Source organism: Corvus kubaryi, unplaced genomic scaffold (assembly GCF_017639235.1).
Source record: "Corvus kubaryi isolate FWS band 111438036 unplaced genomic scaffold, C.kubaryi_AGA036_p1.0 37220, whole genome shotgun sequence".
NCBI lineage: Eukaryota > Metazoa > Chordata > Aves > Passeriformes > Corvidae > Corvus > Corvus kubaryi.
Window position 1 is genome coordinate 798,989 of NW_024581063.1, and position 21,726 is coordinate 820,714.

General features: G+C 48.6%; 1 protein-coding gene across 11 annotated transcripts in view; it reads left to right on the forward strand.

Moving 5' to 3' along the window:
* The window catches only part of MYO9A (myosin IXA), a 175,617-nt gene extending 154,227 nt beyond the window's left edge, over positions 1 to 21,390 (forward strand). For 4 of the 11 annotated variants that reach the window (XM_042022730.1, XM_042022729.1, XM_042022738.1 and 1 more), the window contains 19 exons: positions 1,398 to 1,479; positions 1,971 to 2,186; positions 6,678 to 6,790; positions 7,185 to 7,342; positions 7,730 to 7,956; positions 8,229 to 8,345; positions 8,817 to 9,005; positions 9,903 to 9,950; positions 10,615 to 10,726; positions 11,605 to 11,666; positions 13,443 to 13,635; positions 14,133 to 14,261; positions 14,583 to 14,688; positions 15,119 to 15,250; positions 16,403 to 16,526; positions 17,311 to 17,364; positions 19,396 to 19,598; positions 19,773 to 19,915; positions 20,350 to 21,390. In XM_042022730.1, the coding sequence (XP_041878664.1) occupies positions 1,398 to 1,479; positions 1,971 to 2,186; positions 6,678 to 6,790; positions 7,185 to 7,342; positions 7,730 to 7,956; positions 8,229 to 8,345; positions 8,817 to 9,005; positions 9,903 to 9,950; positions 10,615 to 10,726; positions 11,605 to 11,666; positions 13,443 to 13,635; positions 14,133 to 14,261; positions 14,583 to 14,688; positions 15,119 to 15,250; positions 16,403 to 16,526; positions 17,311 to 17,364; positions 19,396 to 19,598; positions 19,773 to 19,915; positions 20,350 to 20,834 (2,893 nt within the window). In that variant the 3' untranslated portion in view covers positions 20,835 to 21,390. The remainder of the gene's footprint in view (positions 1 to 1,397; positions 1,480 to 1,970; positions 2,187 to 6,677; positions 6,791 to 7,184; positions 7,343 to 7,729; positions 7,957 to 8,228; positions 8,346 to 8,816; positions 9,006 to 9,902; positions 9,951 to 10,614; positions 10,727 to 11,604; positions 11,667 to 13,442; positions 13,636 to 14,132; positions 14,262 to 14,582; positions 14,689 to 15,118; positions 15,251 to 16,402; positions 16,527 to 17,310; positions 17,365 to 19,395; positions 19,599 to 19,772; positions 19,916 to 20,349) is intronic. The other 7 variants (XM_042022731.1, XM_042022733.1, XM_042022734.1 and 4 more) reach the window with 7 other exon arrangements.
* Positions 21,391 to 21,726: the final 336 nt, after the last annotated feature.

Below are 21,726 nucleotides of genomic sequence, written 5' to 3' on the forward strand. Positions count from 1 at the left end.
TAGGCTTTCTCCATAGGCTTTCTCCATAGCCTGTCTCCATAGGCTTTCTCCATAGGCTGTCTCCATAGGCTGTCTCCGTAGGCTGTCTCCATAGGCTTTCTCCATAGGCTGTCTCCATAGGCTTTCTCCATAGGCTTTCTCCATAGCCTGTCTCCATAGGCTGTCTCGTAGGCTTTCTCCATAGCCTGTCTCCATAGGCTGTCTCCATAGGCTCTTTCTTCTGCTAGGGACCTTTTTAGACAAAGGGTTCGGAACGTTGTTTCTGGAGTCTGCACAAACCCCATAGTTAAACAACACATTCTTGATCTTCTAGCAACAAGGAGGCCAGAGGGAAAGGAAAAAGACCTGGAATATGATTTCTCTGTCTCTTAAAACATCATATAATCCAGGGGAGATAGTCACGGACATTAGCAGGTGAAGGGAGTCAATGAACAGGCTCAATACTGGTTTTATTTACCCTACATGAATAGTGCTGGGAGTTTATTTCTCAAGGTGAAAGATGATGAATAAGTTTCTTAGGATTTTTGGGTGGTTGGAATAGAAATTACTCGATGAGGAAAAAAATTCCAGGATTTTCCTTGTTTACCATATAATTAATACATCCAGCAAAGCCATGTGGACACTCTGGCCATTGCAGATGAAAAAACACCATCTCTCCAGAGAGAGTTTGGGAGTGAATGCGCTTTGGAGACCGTATCACTCACATATGTAATTAACTACACCTGTAATGGGCTTAGCAGTTGCTCAGCTCCATCACGTTGCTTCACCTTGGGCTGCTCCAGGATCTGGAGATGGCAGCAAGGTTTTGAGACAACGTTTGCTCCCACTCTGTTGTGTTTCTTAAAGTGCCTTGCCTAATTTGGGGGTGGTTTTGGCCATGTAGCTTAAAAAGGACATAAACCACCCCTGTCCTAACTCCTGCTGTACCCTTTCCAAAGCAAAAGCTCCCAGTGAATGACTGTTAGTAACTCAAAGTACCTCCAAATGTTGTAGTCTTGTGGGTTTTGTGCCATTTGTGACGAGAGAAGGTTCCTGTTTAAAATTTCTTTTCCTGGTTCATGAGCAACACAAACAAGCAACAGGGAGGAAAAAACATTAAGAATTGCTGTATTTTAATTTCTGCTCTGCAGCAGAATAGTCACATTTGAGAATCCCAAAGTACAAAGGTACAATCCATAACCACCTTGCTGGATAAAGTTGACAGGCAGAATGTTTTCTCTTCTTGTCTTGTGGTATTAAGTCCAATCCTGAAGAATTCCAAGCAATTCCGAAACTCGACGACCTCAGACTTGCAATTTGGTCTTCACTGCTTGGACTGTGTGCTCCTGGGAGCTGGGCTGGCGTGGTGGGAAGGCTTTTGGGAGAGGATGAAAGATCTCTGTTCTGTTGTGTTTCAGCAGAGAGGCAAATCATCAGTGCCTTTCCAAAGGTGAACTAGCACGGAAGCCATTTAAGATGCCGGGGTCTGGCAGAGGCGAGGTGAGTTGTGACTTGTTTATTTTCTCTTTCCGTTGAAAAGGTGGAAAATAACTTATTCTGCCAGTTTTCCCTCAAAAGCTTCAAAGACGTGAACTCTGAAGTGCAAGGGCTGCTAGACATGGATAGGGAAGGGGGATATGATAGCATGGTAACCTCCACACCTTCTCTTAAAATAAAAAGCCCTGTAGGAATAATTTGTAGCAGCTCTGGATAAAAGGATCCTGTGATCCTGATGGCAAACACAGTCCAGCACCGTCTTGTCCTGGTTTGGTTTAACGTCCGTTTGAGTAACACCCATGATTGTCCATTTCCACCGTCCTGTCTTGGTTTTTGTTCTTCCTGGTCCTTTGCTGTTGTCACTAGACATAATACTGCATCCCCTCCGTGGGGTGCGGCGTCACTCAGAGATGTCTTAAGGCTACGTGGCTAGAGTCTCCTTTTTACTTTAAAACCCTTCTTTTCGTTTTGTTTTGTTTTATCCTTTGGTCAAGCAGGTGCCCAGACCGAGCCATAAAAAGAAAGCCCGCATGGCGCGGACGCGCTCCGATTTCTTGACTAGAGGTACTTTTGCTGATGGGGAGGGGGATACGGAGGAAGAGGATTACGATGGCAGTTTTGAGTTCCTTCTCTCCTCTGAGCACCCTCCTCACGCCGAGGCGGTGCCTGCAGCCCGCCTGGGGCAGGCCTGTTACAGTGACTCCGAAATGGTAATTGTGTCCAACGTGGCGGGGAAATGAAACTGAGGGAGCGAGCGGAGCTGCGGGAGCCTTTCTTTGCTAACCTTAGCTGCACTGATCCCTCCACCGCTTCTTTTCCCACTCCCAAGGATGCTGTAGATGGGTAAACTTGGCAAACACAGCATAAACAGAGGCAACACCATGGAATCACAGAATCACAGAATGGTTTGGATTGGAAGGGACTTTAAATCTCATCTAATTCCAAGCCCCTACCATGGGCAGAGACACCTTCCACTAGACCAGGGTGCTCAGAGCTCCATCCAAACTCTGTTTCTTGCTCCTGGGTTGATAGATGTCCACCACAGTTCCCACAGTTTCCTGGAGCATTACGACTTGTATTGCACAACTACCTGTTTTGGGGGCTTTAACCTCAATCCTCCCCTTGGAACCTTTTGATCTAAAAATGGTCTACACACATCTGTAACAAAAACGAAAGTAAATATGTCCAAAAAGCAACAGACCACAAAATGATATAAATCGTGCACCTTCATTTACTTCTGATTTTTTATCCTTAGCCACAATATCCGATGATCATTCGGTCCTCAGTTATCAGAGTGATGCTGGCAGACAGCAGCTCAGAGAAAGCAAAACCATGGAAATTGGGCAATAAAAACATAGTGAGGGTGAAATGGTGGGTTTAAAACAAAGACAACCAACCTGAGTGGTTTTTCCAAGCACAGTGACGAGTGTCCCTTGGCAGGTCCGACATGAGCCAGCGCGGTGGAGCTTTTGCATCTCAGGCTTAATCTCCCAGCCACATAAGCTGCTTTTGGAAAATCACAAACCGAGAGGAAGAGGCCAACAGATTCCAACCCGCTCATAATTTTTTTCCTGAGGAGTGTGGAGATGTTCCTGTAGAAGTGTGGTTAAACAAGAATCATCTCCTGCTGGGCGAGTTTGGGTGGAGCGTTGGGTAGGGCTGCCATGTTCCTCTCCTCCAGCTGCAGTACAGGATGTGGAGCTGAGTATAAAACCAAAGAAAAGCATGAAACCCAAAGCCAGTGATTTATTTTGTGCCACAGCATTGCTGTGGGTCCAGCAAACATCCCATGCAATCCTGAAAGCTGCTTTTCCTAGAAAAGCAGGTGGTCAAGGAGGGCTTTTCATGACTTTTCTTTAAGCAGCTCTTATTATAAAGGATAATTTTTCCCAGAATAATTTCCTCACTGAAAGAGGGCAGAGATTTACAAATTCCATAAATTTTTAGGCCTGGTCTTGATAAATTTGCTGGGGGGGTTGAGACAGGAATACTCATCTCTATGGACTGAGATAACCTGACTGCAGCTTTGTGCAAATCCCCGCTTGTGGATTGGGAAAGGGAGAATTTTATGTAGTAAAATGGACTTTTTTACACAGAATCATAGGAACATTTAGGTTAGAAAAGATCCCTAAGATTGTTGAGTCGAACCACAAAGCCAGCACCGCCTTGCTCACCACCAAACCATGGCACCCTGTGCCATACCTGGAGTGCTTTGCTGTGCTCCTGGAGGCTGCCCACATGCAAAGGGGAATTGTAGCTGTAGAAATCATTCCCTCTGGGGTGTGAAAAGTGCTGTGCTGGTGCTTGGCAAGCTCCATCCTTGGGAGCATCCTGGGTCACTGCACTCCTTGGAAGTGCTCTTTGGGACTCTGCTCACCTGGTTTAACAGCTCTCAGTGCATGCGAGTAGCAGTAGGTGCCACCTCTCTCTTGTCTCTGCTGTGTCCCTCTTCTCCTCTGCTCTCCAGCACTGGTTCTAACTGGTGCTCAGGACTTTCACCCCTCATGTGGTTAAGTTCTGCTTTCTAGGCCAATGCTACCCCTGACATCGTGTGCTGCGCGCTACCCTCCATCTGTGTGTCCTGACAATGTGTCCAGTGTTTCCATCTGTATTCTGTATTGCAGGTTTGGGATCAGCCCTTTGGCTTGGGGCTTTTTTGGGTCAGGATCATCACAAGTAGCAAGATTTCAGGACTGTTTATCCGTATTTATTAGCAAAGCCCAGTTGGGTGTTGCAGATGGTGGAGCAGCCTGTGATAAAGCTGGACTGGTGCCTGTGGGGGTGGTTTGGGTACAAACACAGGAGGTTGATGTCTGTGCAGACACATTGGTTGTGCCTTGTGATGGTCACATGAAGGCAAGTCCAGCAGCCACCATGTGCAGGCTGGGTCCTGTGCCAGTGAATAGCTCCTTCATGCAGCTCCTGCCTCCAGCTACAACCTTCCAAAACAGCCTCTTCCCATGTCCTGCTCAGCAGCCCAGGCTGCTGGATGGATGAGTGAGAGATCACGTGCAGCCCCATGGAGCTGAGCATGTGATGGGTCACCAGCTGCACCGCCTGGTTTGCCCGTTCTTTTCTTGGCCATCAAGTCACTGATTGTGTTCCCCACCTGGTGAGTAGAGGCCCACTGGAATCCAGTGCTCCCAACCCATGTCCAGGGTATCCCAGAGCATCGAACACCCAGAGCATCTGCAGCCCATGGGGCACCAGTACATGAGGTAGCTGCTGCAGGTACAGTTGACTCCGAGGTTCTTTAAGGATTAAGGGCCTTCTGACAAGACCAAGATTCAAGTTTTTTGGCTGGTGAATAGCCAAGAATTAACCTACCTTGCAGTGAGACACAAGTGGGAGGAGCAGCTCCTGGCTGTGGTCAGCACATGTTAACACCACTTTTGTTTGGCACCTACACCTGGAGAGCTTTCCTGCAGCAGCTGCATAAGTGGAAAGCCGTGGCTAGAGGAACCACACCAGAAATACCCTCTGCAAACATCCTTAGAGAGAGGGACCTGCATAATGAACCAGTCGTTTTGCTCCACCCTCCACACTAAAGCCATGAACTGACGAAGATGAGTCCAAGTACTTGCCACTAGCTGATCCCAAGCACAGCTGAAGAGCCAGCAGTGAAAGGATCTCTTGTCCTAAGTCATTCAGAGGGAGCTTGAGGAAGTTCTTCCATGCAGCATTCACTGAGCTTCAGGAAGTTTTTCCATGCAGCACACAGCACTGCTGCCTGCTGGGACGAGCCCCTTGGCCATAGTTACCTTATGGGTGGGTGGGTGAAACACAGGTTGCTCTGTCAGAGGAAAAATACTTGGTCCCTTCCTCATCCAGGAGACAACTTCAGAGCCCCAGTTATTGCCATTTGCCCTCTTGGTGCTTTGTTGTGTTCCCTAGGAGGGGATTTTCTGGTGCAGATGCTCATTTTGACATCTGAGAAGGTTTCCTGTCCTTTCCCTTCAGAGTTTCCTGGCAGAGAACCTCAGGCAGAAGGATCTCATGCAAAAAATGCCTTTTAGTCTTTGTTTATTAAAGCTGGAAACTCAAAAAGTTGAAATTACCCAAGAACAAAACCATGTTGTAGGGGCAAATATTTAACAGATCATTTTTAAAACAAGTAGTAGGTTTGGGCCGGATGGAGTCACTTTTACAGGTTTTGAATTGCTTTTTTCCTAGTGTCCACCCACAATTTCTGTGTGATCATCACCTAAATGTAAGAATGACAGGAACAAAATCTCTTTCATGGTTTAGGCAGTTCCTGACTTTCCCAGTGGTAATTTTGCCTTACATGCTGCCATCTCCTGGTTGGAAGAGAGGTTAGTCAGGGGGAGAAATAAAACATGGAAAATGAGTAAATATGGCAAATGTGCCCCCCTCCCCCTGCCTATTTTTTATAAAATTTTATTTAAAATCTTTTTAATAGAAGTAAAATAAGTGCTTTAAAACATAGAGCATTCAGTTGAGACATTGAGGTGATAGGAAAGCTACAGGAGGTATTTGACCATCAGCTCCCAAATCACAGCTGCAATCAGAAAATAGAACAAAAATTTTTATATTTTTTAAATATGGCAATTCTGCTTCTGGGCTACTTCATGGGATCCTGTTAGGCTGAATTATTGTAAATTCATCCCACCCTTAAAAATTATCCAAGGGCACATTAAATGGTGGCAAAGATGGAGATATTTTCTATTAAAGCTGAAAAATTTCTTCATTAAAGGGTTCATTTTGGTGTGTCCTTGGCACAAAGACTTTGGTCTTTTTTTCTGTAAAGTGCTCGACAAGAGTTGGAACCTCTGCTGGGACAGATCCAGGTGGTTGAAGGTTCCCTTGGGGAATCACTTCTTTGTGGCTAGCAGGACACTCTGGGTAGAGAGCTGGAGTGTCTGGGTGAAGATGGTGGAAGAGCTGTGCAGGCTGAGCAATAAGGACCCGTGGCTTGGTGCAAACTGATTTTCATCACCGACTGCTCAAGGAAAAAGAAAGTTGTACCTGGTTGGAGAGTTGGCAGGGGAAATGCCTCTCTTTATTAGGAGTCATTAAAATATTTCTCTAGGGGCTCACCAGGACTGTAGGTTTTCACTTGTAGGCAAGTAGAAATAAAGATGTAGGAGATGAAATAGCTGATTTTTGATAGGGAAAAAAAATCACCTGATATCCCAAGAGCTGTCTTGTTTTTAAATGCTCCGTGCTTGGAATCGTTACAGACCGTGCAGCGATTCACCTCCGGGGAAGGCCAGGCCAAACTGCACAAAACCATGTCCCAGGGGGAGATTGGGAAGCTGGCAGCCACGCAGAAGAGTCTGACTCCAGATGGGAGGTAGGAATCACGGCTGGAGATGGCAGACATGTCCCTCCCGTGTCCCTCTTGCTCTCCATCACCTGTTGAGCCACCCAGGCTCCTTTGGAGCTGCCAAGGCCAGCACGAGTTACCCTTCCCACCTTTCCTACATGACTATTTAAATGAGATGTCTGGCTCATGGCACAATTAAGTTTTGGTGACATGGGCCACACGTCCTGTCCCAAACCACCCAATCCCATCCACGAAACTGAAGTTTCTCGCCTTTGCTGAGGTCGAGTAGCCATGTTTCCCTGGTAGAAATTGCGTGGATTCATCTCCTCAAGCACCAGGAAGGTCCAGGAGATTGGGGTAGTTTTGGGTAGAAGGACATTTCCTAGTGAAGGCAGTTCCTCTTTCCATGATTTATTTCCAGGCCTCAAAGAGCCAAGATGAGGTTCTGGGTGAAGGGAAAGCAGGGGGAGAAGAAGACCCCCCGGGAGAAGCTCGCTACCCAGTCTGAGCTGCTGGAGCTGTACGCGGAGCAGGAAGCCCCTGGCAGGGAGGCCATTCCTGGCTTGCAGCTTGGTGAAGGTACGTGGTGGGGGGACACGGGACCAGTTGTAAGGAGAGAGAAACTGGGTTGGGAAATGGGGATGTGTCCATGCTGGTTCATGTCTCTTAATTCATGGATGGTGTCAACCCAGAGCGATGGCAAGCAGGTTAGAGGGTGGGATCCATAGTGGATCTCAAGGAATTCCATGTCACTAATCCTTCCAGCCACCATCTGGACATGGACAGATGTTTCCTCTCTTGAGGGAGGAAATAACCAAAGCAGAAATGACATTTAATCTTCCTGTGAGTTCTACACTGTGCTTTTCTCCTCCACAGCTTTATTCCGATGCCCATCTCCCTGTTTCAGTGTCGCAATTATTTTTCATCTGCTCATCAATCTCTTTCCCTCTTCTCATTTATCACCAGCAGAGTTGGGTCCTCATCACCTGACGCCCCCACGGAGTCCTGAGCTGTCGGGCATCTACCGGCGGGAGTTCAAGGAGAACAAGGAACCCTCTCCCAAAGTGAAGCGCAAGCGCAGCGTCAAGATCAGCAACGTGGCTCTGGAGCCCGTGCAGTGGCAGAACGACTCCCTGCAGATCATAACCAGCGCCAGCGACCTGAAGAGCATGGATGAGTTTCTCCTGAAAAAGGTAACTGCTGCCTTCACTGCTCCATAAATCAGCACAGAGATCCAGGAGCAGATGGAGGCAGTGAAGTCAAAATGGTCCTGTGGGCAACTGTAGTCATGCTAATAATTCATCTAAGGGTGCCAGGGCAGGTCTGGGAGTAGTTTCTGGTTTTCATGCAGTAGAAACCAGCTGGTGATCATGGTGGAGCAGCTGCTTCTTAGTGCTGCTTCATCTCACGCCAGCTCTGCTGCAGCAAAAGGGCCGTGGGTGCCAAAACCTCCTTGTTTTCCCAGATGAATGAACTGGACAATGAGGATAGCAAGAAGGACACGCTGGTGGATGTCGTGTTCAAGAAAGCACTGAAGGAATTCCGACAAAACATCTTCAGTTTTTACTCCTCGGCGTTGGCGGTAAGCAAACAGATGATGGGTGGGACTTCCATTTCCAGGAGAAAAGGGATATTCTGATTGTCCTGGTGGTACAGGTGTTGCCAAGCCCTCCATTGCTGGTCTGCTCATCCCAAAGGATGGATATGCTTCCTTTGCATTCAGTCCCATGATCTAAATTTGGACTAACTCTTCCTCATGAGCCATTGGGTGTAGATTCCTGATCCTCATTACAGCTTTGCTCCCAGCCAAAGTGGAGATGACAGAAAGTCAATAAACTCCAATTTGCCCCCCAAAGTGCCTGGAAACCTTTGTGTTACCTTTGCGAGTGATGGAGATGTCTGATCCTTTTTTCTTCTCTTTATCATACTTGGACTTTCCCCAAGCAGCTGGAAGCTGGTGAAGCTGAAATAATTGTCTGGAGAAGAAAAAGTCTCCAGAAACAGCTGGGCTGTATAAAAATCACTTTTCTTTTTGCTTCTGTTTCCTTAAAAGATGGACGATGGGAAAAGCATCCGCTACAAGGATCTCTACGCCTTATTCGAGCAGATTCTGGAGAAGACCATGAGGCTTGAGCAGAGGGACTGGAGTGAGTCTCCGGTTAAAGTCTGGGTCAATACCTTCAAAGTCTTCCTGGATGAATATATGATAGAGTACAAACCCCTGGACTACACCGCAGGGAAGGTACTTGGCACTTTTCTTAAACTCCCTTGAAGGCTTGGGAACTGTCTTTCTGTGGGGTTGTGCCTCTGTAGACACCTGGGACCCTCTGTTGTCTTCTCTGCTTTAAGCTGAGCTGGACAAGGCAAGGTGTGGCTCACTGGTTGTGTGTCACTGGGCTCAGCCAAGCCCAGATCACATCTGGGCTGAGCGGGGCTTGGCCAACGCCAAGGATTAAATGTTATCTCCAGGTCAAAGCTGCAACCAGCTGTGGACGGTTGGAAAGGCAGCTCCTGGTTCTTCTTCTTTAGTTCTGGGGGGTTTGTTCAAACTTTGAGGGACAGTGAAAGAGATACACCCTCTCACATCTCCTGATCACTTCCCAAGTGACCACACACATCACCATGGGTTGGGTTGCAGGAGAAGGGGCAGTGGCTCAGGTCTAGGTACGGTTCTTAGAGCAGTAAGAGCCTGCACCGTGTCCCAGACCTGATCTCACTTCCTGCTCCATATTGTCTGCAAGGCTGACCACGGGATCTGAGGCTGGGCTTGGGAGATGGTGTCTATTGTGCAAATATCCCATCTCCTGGCTCTTCTGCTCCGAGTCCTGTCCAGCCTCCTCTGCAGGCAGGTTTTCCTCAGAGCAGGCTGAGCATCATGTTCCCCGTGGGTCGCTGCTGGTGGGGTCAGAGCTGGAGCAGCAGCTACTCCCAGCTCCAAGATGAAGATGGAAAGAGCTATCCAGGGAAATTCCAAAAATGGTGTGATCCATAGGAGAGTTATTTAGAGTGACTCTCCTGGGGCTTCAGGTGCACCGGAGAATGGTGCTGGAAGGCACTGGACAATGTTAGATATGAACCCTCTGTACTCTTTACCTGGCAAAATTGCCCAAAAATTGACTTAAATCTCTTTCGTCACCAGGTGCCAAAAACAGAACGAAAAAAGAGAAGGAAAAAGGAAACAGATGTGGTGAGTTAAGCCTGCACATTAAAAAATCAATGTCCTTGGGGCCAGAATGACAATAGACCAGCTTGTGACATGTCCTGGGCTGAGATCTGAATGTCAGCCCTGAAAGGACATGTTAGAAAGACATTCAAGATGGATCTGCTTTGCTTGATCAAGGATCACTTGGGTTGGCTCTGAAAACACATCCCTCATCAGCCAAAACATAAATGTAATGTCAAGGGTTGTTAGAGAAGGGCTGAAAGCAAAACAAAGTCTTGCTCCGGGTTTCTGCATAAATTTATAGTGTGTGTTTTACATCTCTGGGATCAGACATGTAGGACATTACATCTCCTGTTTTCCTAAGGGATATGATGGTACTAGGGAGGGTGTAGGTGCAGAGCCAAAAAAAAGGGGCCACAGATGCATAGGAAACCTTCTTAACATGAAGAAGTTGACCTGCCAAGCTCAGTCAAAGAGTTTCCAACCTGTTTCCATGATGGTTCGGTTCCCCTGTAAGATGGATGTTGGTTTGGGTTGTCTGTGGGGTTGTTGGGCTGAAAAGGAAACAAAAATACCAAATAAAAGCAAGTAAGAGCTGAAGTTGGACAGCTGACTGTGTTCATCTTCCCATTTTGCGGCAGGCTGAGCACCAGCTCCCTTTTCTCACCACCCAACCTTTATCCTCCAGGTGGAAGAGCACAATGGTCACATTTTCAAGGCGACCCAATACAGCATCCCCACGTATTGTGAATATTGTTCCTCCTTGATCTGGATCATGGACAGGGCTTCTGTTTGTAAATGTAAGCACCCTTTCTTTGGTCCTTTTCTTGTGCTTCTATCACAGTGATGAGTTTGGGGATTTTGAAGTGTTCGCTGCTGTTTCCTCCAACCCCACGCTCAAGTAATTTTGATTTTTGTAACACCTGAAGAGCTTTAGGAACTTAGTTCTTAAGGTTTCTGCAGTTGACTAGTAAGTCCACCCCAGCAGTCCTTCCTGGCACAGGTAGAGCTTTGTGTTACACATCCTATCCCATCAGGTTATGTGGCCATCCCATAATGTCAGACACACTGAAGTGTCATGGTAGGAAGGACAGTAAAGTCAGGTATGGAAATGTGCCCTGAGGATGCCTGTGGGGATCCTGACCTTGACAAACTCATTTGGCTTCGCCTTTTTGACTTTCAGGCATGTAAATTTTTGGGGAGATCAGGAAAATGGAAGAGGGATGGTGGAAAAGGTTGATCCGTCTCTTTTTGGAAAAGCCCAAGAGATGGATCAGCCTTTTCCGTCATCCCTCCTCCATTTTTGTGATTAGGTTGGCAGCATCAGCCCTGGAGCATTTGAGGCCCAGTGCAGGAAGAATACAAATGAGGTGCCATTTCCAATCTCTGAGGGTATCTGTGTCTGATAGCTCGGAGTCACTCATGGATTATAGTCTGAGTTGATCTGTCGGAGGGGGAGGGTTTAATGTTTCATGGACTTAAATATGGCACCTTTAATTTTGAAGGCTTCATTGTTTTTGTTTAAGTGGATCTAATACAGACTTGGCCCCTGGAAACTGTAAATCCAACATGCTTTTGACCTGGTAGTTCTGAGGAGAGCTGCTCAATTCATATGAATTCCTATTTCTCCAGCAATGTGACCTTTGGGATAATTAAACACTCCTTTTCTCCATTGCAGTATGTAAATATGCTTGTCACAAGAAGTGCTGTCTTAAAACCACAACCAAGTGCTCCAAAAAGGTAAATGTCTCTCATTGCTTTGCTTTCATTAAATATCTTGAGACAGTGATCCCAAGTTTGTATAAAAATTGTTGGAGGTGCAAAACTTGATAGAATGCTGGCAATAACCCTCCTTTGAGCAGGAGCTTGGACCAGAGATCCCCAGAGGTCTCTCCAGCTGGAGTTTTGTAGGTATTTTGGGAATTACGCAGCGATGAGTCACTGTAGATCTGCCCAGTCATGCAGCAGATATTGCAGTGTCATTCCCTGACTTGTAACCACACGGAATAATAGGAATTTCCCTCACTTTGTAGCTTTTAAGGATTTGGAAATGTGGGGTTATTCTTGGAAATACAGGTTATTTCTCACGCCCACGGTCCCTGCTTGCCACAGCTGTGCGAAGAAGGGCAGGTGGAGGATGTTCACTGCCCTCTTTAGCGGGGAATTAAATATTGTTTACTGGATTTAAGGTTGTGGGGAACAGGGAATGAGTGCAGCAGGTCATCCTGGCTAACAATGACTCATCAAGATTTGGTGGGGTTTTTTTAAAATAGCTTATTTTGTGCCCAAAAGAAGGAAATAGAGTCAGGATAATAATGAGTGGAAAGTTTTATCAGCTTCCTGGGAGGCTGTTCAGGGGAGAACAACCTCCATAATACACAGCCCCCAGAAAGCTGCATGAGTCCATTTGTATTTTGAATATATATAGGATTTTTGCTGCACTCTTTCCCCTTCTGGCACTAATTCTGCAAGAGCTGGGAGCACCTTGTAAGAGTTTGTGCTCTAAAATCTGGGAGGTTCATTGAGATCTCTGATTAATTTTTTCAGACATTCTTGGAGCCAACTTCTTTGTTGTGATTTCTCTGCACAAAGAAGTTTTTGTGCTGCACCCAAGGAAGCAAGTTCACTGTGTCTTCATGGGTAGCTTTGCACTGGGCAGTTAGAAGTTCTCTAGGAAGGCTCCAGTTTCTCTGTGCTTGGTGAATTTGTGGTTTCAGGGTTGTTCTCAGTGATAGGGAGCTACAAACCATCAGTCATGAGAAAGAAACAGCATGGGGACCTTCTGCACATCTGCTCCTAAGGTTTGCAGGATCAATGAAAGACGACATTGAGTGGGAAAAAGAAAAATGCAGGAGGAATTGTAAGGGGAGCCACTGCCTTGCTGAAGGTGGAGTTGCATCTCAGCTTCCTTTGGCTAGGGCTTAGAATTTATGTCAATATTTTATTGGATTCTTTGACTTTTTCCCATCCGGAATCTCCTGCGCAGGACTTTCTCCACATTTCAATTTGCCAGATATCAACTCTCCAGTGAGTGCTTGCAGCTGGCAAAAGGTTCCTTCCTGACAGGTGTAGATGGGTCTTCTCATGTTCTTTTTTTTGGCATCTTTTTTGTTCACTGGTTTTTTGTAACTGTCAATGCTTCAAATTGATCTAAACACCCAAGATTCAGATTTGCCTGTTCTGCTTTGTGCATCTTTGGGGGGTGAAATCATCCCTGGAGATGGTGCCAGAGAGGCAGGATGTAGAGGAGGACCATGCCCAGCTGCATTGGCTCTGCCAGGCTGGGAATATAACTACAGTGGGGTGGTTAAAGAAAGAAAATCCAGACTTTTTTGCCTTCGGGTGCATGTCCGGAGACCAGGTTAGCACTGCAAGACCTGTGTCCTGTCCTGTCCTTCTTCATTAGACTCACACATCTCCTAGATCAGCTGAAGGACTCTGAATAATCGGATCCAAAGCTGCACCAGCATTGCTTCCCAGAGAAATTTTAATCCCTTTTTCCCTTTTCCTGTGCAGCACGACCCCGAGCTCTCCCCGCGGCAGTTCGGCGTGGAGCTGTCGCGGCTGACCAGCGAGGAGCGGGCGGTGCCGCTGCTGGTGGAGAAGCTCATCAACTACATCGAAATGCACGGGCTGTACACGGAGGGCATCTACAGGAAATCAGGATCCACCAACAAGATCAAGGAGCTGCGGCAAGGCCTCGATACAGGTAAGAGGAGGCGGGATAAAATCCCACATGGGGAGGAAAATCTCCGCAGCGGCAAAGTTGGATGGGAGGAGGGTGGGATGGTTCAGCATTCCTGATGCTGGGACGTGCAAGGGATGATTTCACATCAGCAGCCATAGCTCAGGTCACCAACTCATGGGGTTTTTGGGAGCAATCCATGAAAAAAAGTCATTCTATTTGAGGGAAAATGCTGCCTTACTGACACCCTAGCAATCAGCGAGAAGAGAAATCCTGGTCCCACCTGAAGTTATTTACCCTGGAAAATGCATTTTTCTCTAATTTTACCATGTGGAGCTGAAATCGAGTGCTGGATTTGTTGCCATTAAATGCACGTAAACATTTTTTATTTTAGAGTACTTTATCATAGAACAGTTTGGGTTGGAAGGGACCTTTAAAGGTCACCTTGTCCAGCCTTGGGCTTCATATTGATCATTGTCTCTTGTTCTTTTCCTTCTTGCTTCATCTGGTGCCAAACCCAGACATCAATAACGTGAATTTAGACGACTACAACATCCACGTCATTGCCAGCGTGTTCAAGCAGTGGCTCCGAGATCTGCCCAACCCCCTCATGACCTTTGAGCTCTACGAGGAGTTCCTGCGGGTGATGGGTGAGGAGCCTCCCTCACTATCCCATTCCCTTGGTGGAGGGAAATGGTGGCCACTTTTAGTGCCAAACTTTTGATTCACTCTTTGGGCCCAAACCAGCTGGTTTTGCCAAATTGTATTTACCTGGTTTCAAAGTCTGATTTTTTGGCTATAAAGGGGTTTTTATGCAAAACCTCAGGCAATTTGGTCTCGATTTGGTGGCTTTTGCATCACGGTTCAGCTAATTTCAGCCCCAGCATTGTATCTTTTAAGTAGGAAAATTAAGAAGTAAAATAGGACGAAGAAGTAGAAGCTGCCCCTAAACGCCGGTGGTTTCTCCACAGGCCTCCAGGAGAGGAAGGAGACGGTGCGTGGGGTGTACTCAGTCATCGACCAGCTCTCCCGCACCCACCTCAGCACCCTGGAGCGCCTCATCTTCCACCTGGTCAGGTATGCTGGGCCTGGGCAGCTCTAGGCAAAGGCAGGATGGTCAGGCATCCTTCCCAGTGGAATAGCTGAGGCCAGAGGCAGGTGGCAGGGGACAGGGAAGAGCTTTTGAATGCGCTGTGTCTTCCAGGAGGTGGCTGTGGAGCTGTTCCTCCAAGGGATGTTGTGTTGATGAGTGACCTCTGCAGTGTTCTGGTCACTTGTGGTTCCTACAGCTCTGTGGTGCTGCCCACCACTGCAGGGACATGTTTTTGGGTGGAAAGGGATGGTTGTTGCCTGGGAATATCTGAGATGTCTTGAGGTTTGGCTTTCTCCCTCAAAGCAAGGTTGCACCATAGAAATATCATCTCCTCTCTTCATCCATGACCATGTGCAAGAGGTGCAGTGGAGGTGCCTCCACCTCTGACTTCTCACTTAATCCCTGTTTTTTCAGGATTGCCCTCCAAGAGGAGACCAACCGCATGTCAGCCAACGCCTTGGCCATCGTGTTTGCTCCCTGCATCCTCCGCTGCCCCGACACAACAGACCCACTGCAGAGCGTTCAGGACATCAGCAAAACCACCACGTAAGAGCCTGGGGCTGGGTCAGCCAGCTCCACCACCGCACCACCTAGGATGGTCAGATGGCTCAAAAATTGAGAGCTTTGGCATGAAGTAATAAACACGTAGCATCTAAATGCGAATAAATGCATCTGCATGAAGGTATTTCCAATTCTCTCAATCCCCGAGAAGTTGTTTAACAAGGATTTTTAAGTGATGGAGGATCCCCAAGAGTGGATAAGCTTCTGCTCCTGCCTGGCACATCTCAGCAGGAAAAGGTGGAGCTTGTGCTGACATGGCGTTATAGTTAATGTAGTTCATTCTTGGCAAGCAAATCTTGATTCTTACCTAATTTTGGCTTTTTTATTGAAGTGAGTTGCTTGGTCTGCAGCAATACTAATATATTTAGATTTATTTATGGTGTTTGCCATAATTGCAGAGGTTTTACAGTGAAAACGTGAAGCACTTGACCAGATTCAGTTTGGCTCATACCAAATAGATTTAAAAATAGATACTGGAGTCAATTACTATAATGAAAATCCTCCAGTGAAGGGCTGGGCTTCTGAAGGAGACAGTTTTACCTCCAGTAAGTATTACAATTGTTGAAGACCAGAACATGTTTGGAGACCCAGCTGGCAGGAACACCTGTCCTTTAACAGGATTTCATTGTAGCTTCTCCCCCACACTTCAGCTCCTGCACATCCTCTCGTTTGATTACAAGGAAAGGACTATTTTTTTCCCCAAATACCTTCCTGACAACATTACACAGTTGGCTCAGTTACACAAGCTGCTGCAGAGTTACTGCTTGCAAGTGAGTTGGAATCGGCCTGCCTTCTCCAGGTTTGTATTCCACTACTCCCTTTTCCAGGTTGGGTCCTTGGCGATCTTTAATACCTCTAGGCTGTTCCTCAATCCATCCATAGCCCATGATCACTCTTCCTAGGAGAATTCTCACCACCCTCTGGCTTCCAGCTGGAGCTTTTCTTCTCCATGCTCTTCCATCAGGGCAGATCTTCAAAATAATCCTTTCCTTGTAATAAAATGAGAGGATGTGCTGTAACTAAGGGAGAAGCTACCAGGAAATCCTGTTGAAGGACAAGCCGAGACAAGACAGAGCAGCTCAGATCAAATGTCTTCCTCCTCCCATTTTGCCTTCTTTTGGGTTTTTTCTCCCTTAGTTGTGTGGAATTAATTGTCATCGAGCAGATGAACAAGTACAAGGCTCGTCTCAAGGACATCAACAGCCTGGAGTTTGCAGAGAACAAAGCCAAGAGCCGCCTCTCCTTGATCCGCAGATCTATGGTGAGATGCCGAAGCCCTCTCTGTCCCCTCCTGTCCTCTCCTTGCCCCTGAAGCCACCCTACCTTATCTTCTCCTGCTTATCCCAGCCTCCCAAACCCCTCGCAAACTCACACACCATCTCCACCAGGACAGGGACCCTCAGCCCCATGGTGGCCCCTCACCTTCACAGGGAGTCACACCAAAGCACGAGGAGGTGGGAACTGTGCACGGAAATGTTGTCACTCCTGCTCAGACGTTCCTGATCAGCATTTCCACCTTCATTTGAGCTTGTTTGGTCCTGAGTTGAGTCAAGCCTTTCATTGACCAGCTCAACATCACCCCATGGGTGACCTGGACCATCATTTTTTGTGCTCAGTCACATTATCTAAACCCAAAGGCTCTCCCTGCTCCCGCACTGCCTTTTTGGGAGCCTCAAACCCATCTCATTGAGCTTCTACACTTGCGGGGGGCCGGCAGGCTGCGGATGCACTTGTGCTTGGCTTGTTGGGCTGCGGGAGAGGGACGGACTCGGCGCGGCACCATTGGCACAGGCTTTGGCTGAGGAGCTGAGCAGGCCCTCTGCTTGGACCTGTCCCCAGTGATCCTCAGGGACACATTGCTTCTGCTTTTTGGGGATGAAATCCAAGCAGGGGCTGCCCAAGATTGTGGAGCTGGTGCTGCAGAGCTGCCCCACTCATCTCAGTGAACTGAAAAAACCTCAAACTGAGCAAAGCGGGTTTTTGGAGGGGCGGCGGCATGTGCACTTTAACCTTCTGCTTTCCTTTTCATCTCCTCTCTAATCCAGAAGCCCGTACTAATTGCAGTTAGATTTATGAGCATAACCCGCAGTTCAATCCCGGTATGTATCAGCGGCAGCTGCCGCCACCCTCGCTGTGTGTCACCGTCGCTCATTCCAGCTCTGTCCCACCGGCCATTGTCCGTGACCCGTCCGGTCCCGCCGCTCCTCGGAGCCGCCGTTCCTCCCACAGGTCCCCCGGGCACAGGAGTTTGGGGCTGGCGCTCGGCCATCCCTGCACGCAGCTCCTCAGAAATCCGCTTCCCACCCCTTTTCCCTTCCTACTTACTTTATTTTCTATTTTATTTTCTTTTTCCATCCTGTGCTTCCCTCTTTCTTACTTTGCTTGATTCATCCCTTCCCTTCTCACCTCAATTCCTCCTCGTTCAGGATGCGTTTCAGCATCAAGTTCCTTTCACAGCACTGCTGTTTCTGAAGATGGTGGATAAAAACCTCAGCTTGGATGCCTTGGAGACCATGAGGCATCCAAAGGTCTCCTCCACCTTCTTGGAGGAGGAGTACTACCACCCTGAACACAAGGTCAGGACACCCAGGTTTGAATGAGGAGTAGTCCAGCAAGCCCTGTATTCCCCAGCTCCATCCCAGCTTGAGTTTGAGTTCTGTGAGACTGTGACAGGCAAGAAAAGCACCTGCAGGATTTTGGGAATGCTCATAGGGCTGTTTCCTTTCCTAGTAGGTGCAGCCCATGATGAAAGTTCCCTCAAGTTCCCCCCATTCTTCCACATCCATGAGTGTCAGGAGGTGGAGAAGAGTAAAATTCGAGCTCTGCTCCCCTGGTGCATTTCTCTGGGGCTTAATTCCACAAGCCAGTGGGATCTTTGGGATCTTGGGGCTTTTGGCTAATAGGATTCAGGGAGCTGTGCTTCAGCTCAGGAGCCCACGTGAAAGGTGTCATCAGAAGAACACCAGGGCGCAGGAACGGCTTTGCTGACAAAGATCTCTGAGATGTGGTGTTAAAAGATGAAAGGGCTAAAATGGAGGAAATCCAGCTTTTAAAGGGAAAAAGGGAGGATCCTTTATCCTGAAAACCTGCTCTGGGCACATGGGTTGTCAGGAAGACCTGGGGATGCAGGGCTTAAATACGGGGAGGAAAGTTGAGCTGCAACAAGCTCTTCCACCCCAGGGAGACACAGATTCTTCCTGGATGATGGTTGTCAGGGGAGGGCAGCAAGTGATGGGCCTCTCTTAGTCCTGGTCACATCAGTTCTGGAATGTAGAAGATGAGATGTCTGGTCATGATAATGTTAAGGTAAAAGCTGTTTAATCTCTGCCATGTCCCTCATCTCCAAGAATCCTTCTGCTCTGTGGAGCAGATCTGTAGAGCTGGTCCTCAGAAGATCAAAACAGCTGCATATATGTCTCTCCATCTGTACCACTCTTGTTTGAGTCCTTTTTCGTTGCCAGTTTCAGTATTTAAAAAATGAGGTGGTTCTTCAGAGCTGCATTAAATCAGAGCCAGTTCAGCTGTGGGCACAAAGATCCACATTGGTTGTCTTGCAACGGACCACTGGAGGTGGTCCTGGTTTCTGGATCTCCTGTACGTGAGATCAGGGCATGGACAACATGATTAGGTGGGAGTTCCTGTTTGCTGAAGGGGTCAGTGAGACCCTTGTGATGCTCAGGTAATACCAAAGGTGGATAGGGGAAGGATGTAAGACTTGATCCAAGGATAAAGCGGGAGCCAGGTGCCCTGAAATCAAAGCCTTTGTGATGCTCCCACCTAAAGCCACTGTCAAGCTTCCCATCACACAGGCTGTGGGCTTTGTGAGAACCCATCCTGCTGCTAGCTGGGCTTGCTTGGAGTCCAAGCTGCACTTGGTCCACCAGCATCATCCTCCCTGCTGCCTTCCTCACCACCTCTATCCCCGGCCCCTCCAATGTGTTGAGTCCTTCTGGTACTTCTCCCAGCCTGAAGAGAGGTTTTGGAGGGTCTGGGGTGCATCCGGCAGCAGCACACTGAGGACCAGTGTCTGGGCCCTTCTTCTTCACTCCTTGGGAGAGCAGTGTGGTTGGCACCTGAGTGTTTGCCACATCACCTCGGCTGGTGGTGGTGACACCATTGTCTCTCTTCAGGGCAAAGGACGCGTGCGGCGCGGCGCCTATCCCAGCCCCGCGTCCCCTGTCACCGGGCGCTTGCCCTCAGTGACGGACGTCCCCGAGGAGACCATGAGCAGCGAGGAGGCCATGGAGATGGAGGTGACAGAGCAGCAGCAGGTGGCCATGCAGCAGGAGGAGAAGGTGCTGACCGAGCAGATCGAGAGCCTGCAGAAGGAAAAGTGAGTCTGGCCGAGGGTTCGAGCCACGTCCCGAACCTGTGGATGTTGTTTGACATCATGTGGTTGATAACTGGAGGGCTCCATCCCTCCATGATCTCTTGGTGCATGTGCATCCCTTTCTCCTCTCCACCTTTTTGGTCCTGTTGGGTCAATGGGGCTGCGTTGGCTTTGCAGGGAGGAGCTGACATTCGAGATGCTGACACTGGAGCCCCGCGCCTCCGACGATGAAACCCTCGAGTCCGAAGCCTCCATCGGCACCGCCGACAGCTCAGAAAATTTGAACTTTGACTCCGAAGGAGCCATCTCCGATCGCTCGGGTAAACCCAGGTGTTCTTGGGTTTATGATGCAGTGGTTTGGGTTGGAAGGGACTTTCAAAGGTCATGAAGTCCATCTCCCTGCCATGGGCAGTCCCCCCCCAAACTTGGGGGCACCATGTTTTTCTGTCACTTTGGGAAGGATTATTATTATTTGGGATTTTCAAGTTTATTGAAAGTCAACGGTTTAAATGGGTGCAGAGAGGGGGGTTAAGGGTTCAAGCACATGGCCCTGGGGGGATGGATGGGAGCAGCCAGGGTTGGTGGGGAGGTGAACATTCTTCCAGTGCTGCCGCATCATCTGGGGTGACGCTGCCCCCACCGAGATGCTGGGAACGTTGTCCTGGCTTCAATGGCACGTGTCCCCAGGGAGGGAGTGGTTGGGTACTGGGTGGTGTCCGGGTGTTGACCATCCGTGGTCCTTCTGCCCCTGCAGAGAGAAGTGTAGCACTTACCTCCCTGCGCCCTGCCAAGGCCGAGGGGCCGAGCCGGCTGCGACGGCACCCCAGGATGCGGCTGGACCCGGCGGAGCCGTCCGACACCCCCGTCTCCTCCTCCTCCTCCTCCTCCCAGTCATCCACCTCCTGCTTGCCCCACCTGCCCCGGAAGCGCTTCCAGATGTACTCCAAATCTCCTTTCTACCGAGCGGGGGGACACGGCGAGGCCCCCGAAACCCGGGCGAGCGCTGAGGGCCTGGCGGGGCCGCTCCGTTGTCCCGAGGACCGGCCGCAGTTCACCACACGCGGGACCTTCAACCCGGAGAAAGGCAAACAGAAACTGAAGAGTGTGAAAACTTCCCCCCCAAAAACCAAAGAGCCCCCGGATGGGGGGCCTGGAGGGGGACGCAAGAGGAACCCCGAGGCCGATTGCGCTGCCGCCCAACCCCTTGTCCTCCTGGGGAGCAACGAGTTCATGGTCTGAGATGCTCCACCCCAGGGCTGCATTCGTGCCGGGGCATCCTCCCCATCAGCAGTGCTCTGATGGTTTCCTCATTAATGCCAGGGGGATGAATTCTTAATTAAAAAGGCCGAGAGGGGACGGTTTTAATGGTGGCCTTAATGGTTTGGGGGGGTTGAGACCTTCAGGTGGCCAGGGGGTGGACCGGGATGGGAGGCCCTGGCCGGCTCCTGGCCCTTCCCCTCAGAGCATCCCACGTCTCGGAGCATCCGCCGCCAGATCCTTGTGCCGAATCGCCGTCGGTAGGAGCAAACCAAGCCTGGAACTCCCATGGGAGCACCCCGAGCTGGCTCCACTGCAGCCAAGCCCTCCGCGCTTTAACCGCCTCATCCACGCCAACGCTGAGCGCATGGAAAAGTGTTAAAACCTGCCAAAAATAACCTTTTCCCTTTGGTTTTTTATTTTTTAATGAGACCTAACCACCTTTCCTCTTCTTTTTCTTTTTTTCTTTTTTTTTTTTGAGACCATCAGTATTAAAAAATAATAATAATTAATAATAATCGAGGACTACTTGAAGCGATATTTGTTTATATACCGGTTCCTGGAGTTACATGTAAATATATATATTTTTATTATTTTTTTTTAACGTTTTTTCCCAGACAGAATTTTTTTTTTTAATTATTATTATTATTATTTTTGGGCCAGAGAGGAGGGGAGCAATAGGCTGAGCCATCCTTGCTGTCACCACTGGTGTCACCGGCCATCGCTCAATAAAACACGGAGTTTTATTTTCAGCAAGAAATCCCTGGAGGTGTGATTAGCCCATTATAGCCCATCATAGGACTAATTAACGATGCTAGTTAATGACTCAGCTCATAATCCCTCCCCAATCGTCTCATCATCATCCTCAGTGGCA